Genomic DNA, 3,372 nt, shown 5'->3' on the forward strand with positions numbered 1-3,372 from the left:
AACTACATTAACGAAAATGACATTATAACTTTGGTGAGGATATACCACTTGCTGAACCCGCTCCGACCCTACACCCCTGTCAGACAATCAACCAGGAAGAACCAGCGGATTTACATTTCCAGGTTATTAGCTCGAGGCTAAAACTAAAAGCATTTTTGATTGGTATCTAATAGAATGTGAATTAATAATTCAAAAATTTAAAATTTATCAAAGTTCAATATCTTCTGATTGGAGATTTGCTCTTAATTTTTATATTAATCAAACTTCCTTTATTAACATTCACTTCTGGTCAACGGAAAGATGGCAAATGCTTCAATGTCTAATGTTTCTGAATTTACATCAAATTCTAGTGATTACATTTCAAACAAAACAACAAAAATCCATGTGCCACGAGATGGGTACGACCTGCCTCTATTTGGTCTTGAAAACCATCACTTTGCATCCTTACATTTGACTGCACTTTCATGCATAAGTATCAGTCTAACGTTCTCGGTGATTGTTCTGACTTTATCTTTCCGAAACTCAAATCACCGATTTGTGTGCTGGACCAAAAGCGAGCGACTTGTAGTTTACATGGCGATATGCGATGGTGTTTTTAATCTGACTCATTCATTGGAACATTTGCAGATATACATTACAAAGGACCATGTACGACCACGAGAACTTTGTATGTTTTACTCCTTCGTCATTGGAGAGTTCATTTCCGCACAAATGTTCATGGTCAATGCGGTTTCCATCAATGTCTTCAGTATGATATACCTGGGAAAAGATATACATTTGGGAAAATATGACTGGAAGCTGTTATTGTATACTTTTGGTATTCCATTTGTTGTTCATTTGGTATCAGCTTTTCTTGGGAAGCTCGGTTCAACAGGAATTTCGTAAGTATATAAAATACTATCATTACTGTAACACAATGTTGACAGTTGTATCATTGACAAGTTTACCTACTAGTTGTATGTCTGTTCATTTTGTTCACGCAATGTGGTCAATATAATATTCTCTAGATCATTTCGGTAGTAAAACCTACATGGGGATCTTTCCATTCCATGTCTTGATATGGACAAAAATTATGATATTTTGTTGGACACTTAAATTATTGGATAAAGTCGTCCACGAAAACCACCAAAATTGGTTCCCCACGAATAAAAGTACTCTCATAGTATTATATCTGCTCGTTTTGTTCACGCATTATTGTCAATATAATGGAATTTGATGCCACTGTCATACAAGTTAGAGTTTCAGCTAGCTTTAAAACCAGGTTCAATCAACCATCTTCTACATAAGAAAATGCCTATACCAAATCAGGAATATGACAGTTGTTATCTATTTGTTTGATGTGTTTGAGCTTTTGATTTTGCCATTTGATTACGGACTTTCGTTTTGAATTTTCCTTGGAATTCAGTATTTTTGTGATTTTGCCTTATACGTCAGAGATATTTGATAGTCAAGTTGATAGGCATTATATAGTTTTGTAGAATTTATGACACTCAATTCCTCGTCTAAAACTCATTGATCTTTAATAATAATAAGTGAAACAATAACACGATTTTTATTGTTTAAAGATTTGGTACTTTTGTTTTATCGGAAAAAATAACGTCTCATTAAGATAAAATGTTTTTGATATTTGGAATCCAATTTCTGTTTTATAAAGAATGTATCTATAATAAAATTTTCCAAACATCAAGTTTGGTGTTTCGGTCGTGTTCTGCGAACGACTATCTCAAAATCCAGACCACCAATCTGTTGTTCAGTGGCTGTCATTTGGTATTGTTCAAAGCTATTTCTTGCAATAAAAGTTAGAAGTTAGAACAATTTTTTTAACGATTACTGACGTGATACTATATAAAATAAGGAACGAAAAAACTCTAAAACAGACGACAACGCTTACTCAAGGTTTCTTCTAACTGACTTTACATGATGCATTTATAAATGTAAATTCAAGAAATTGAATAAAAAATGATTTTACAAATGAATTTAAATGTGCATAAGGCAAGACTTTTGCTGTGTGTTTTTAAGACTAAGTTTTATAATTTGATTACAGATGTCATTTTGATGCCATTAAAGGCGTAGATTTATTGGTATTTTACTCCACGATGCTTACATTCATTGTAATCGTAGTAAATAGTGTACTCTATATTGCCACGTGGATTAGAATTTACAAGGAAAATAAAGAATTGGTAAACACACTAGGATCTACTGCTCAGTCGATTAAATGTGTCCACAAAACTGCAAGGAATATGTCTCTGTTCGTTGCTGTATTTTTTATCCAATGGTTTCCACTGGCTGTGTTCTCCATAACTGCCCTACTTGGACACATACCGGAAGTAATTATGTACATGGCTATATCCTTAACTAATATCGGAGGCGTTCTGAATGGAATGATTTTTATCATCATCAAAAGACGAAAAAAACATCATAAATGAACACAGATTTTTTCTGTAGAAACTATATGTAGATTAGAAAATCAGTGTAAAACATTACTTCTAAATTGCAGCATATGACACTAAAAAGATGTTGATCATGATAGCGAATTAAGTACTGAAAAAAACCCCCACAATACTTCAATAATTACTTTAGTCGTGTCTGCATCGCTTTTACAAATTACCCTTCATCTAGATTGCGCAAAGGCGAATATTTGAAAGCCAGGGATGAATAAGAATGGAAACAGCGGAAGAGTCTTTTGACGAAAAAAGCCATAAATTTAATCACCAAATCCGTCCTGCTGGAGTTGTTACATTAGTTTAGAAATATTCTTCAATTAAAAACCGGACAATTAAGGAACAGATTATACGATTGCTTGTTATGTAATGATGTTATCAAAAGACATGTAATTATTCGATTATATCAAACCAGGTGTCATAAATAAAAGATATTTTGGTCGATCAAATAAAGGCGGTTCCAAGAGTATCTGCTGTTTATTAACAAAATGAACAAGGTTTACAATACTCAAAGGCCGATCCGGAAGGAGGCTGGGGACCAGTGCGCCCCATTTGTGAGAAAATGTTGGTTGATTATATAGGAAATCGTTCAAGCATGACTGGAGGGGCACCCCTTAGGTCAGTCAGTGGGCACCTTACAAAAAGTTCTTGATCCAAAACTTATAATATTAGAAAAGGTTGACACGTCGTTTTGATAACTATAATTTTGTGAATTATGGCAAAGAAATATCCGACTCGGCGTTACGATTAAGAATATAGGACGCACTTTGTAAATACAGCTGTTTCTCAAAGCACGCCTCTTTGGGGGAGATCTTGAATATGCATAGAAAATTAATGGTTCCCAGTAATGCTATCTGTGTTCCATCTCACAGAAACATAACATGGAAATGTTACCAGTAAATAAACATGAGCATATTGTTAACATTAAAAT

General features: G+C 33.9%; 1 protein-coding gene across 1 annotated transcript; it reads left to right on the top strand.

Annotated features, from left to right (window-relative positions):
* Positions 1-300: 300 nt before the first annotated feature.
* On the top strand, positions 301-2,820 carry LOC143084228 (adenosine receptor A3-like). The gene is made up of 2 exons (XM_076260636.1): positions 301-881; positions 2,045-2,820. Exons 1-2 carry the CDS (start codon positions 301-303, stop codon positions 2,424-2,426), a joined length of 963 nt encoding a protein of 320 aa, XP_076116751.1. The 3' UTR covers positions 2,427-2,820.
* Positions 2,821-3,372: the final 552 nt, after the last annotated feature.

This window comes from Mytilus galloprovincialis, chromosome 7, assembly GCF_965363235.1.
Source record: "Mytilus galloprovincialis chromosome 7, xbMytGall1.hap1.1, whole genome shotgun sequence".
Taxonomy (NCBI): domain Eukaryota; kingdom Metazoa; phylum Mollusca; class Bivalvia; order Mytilida; family Mytilidae; genus Mytilus; species Mytilus galloprovincialis.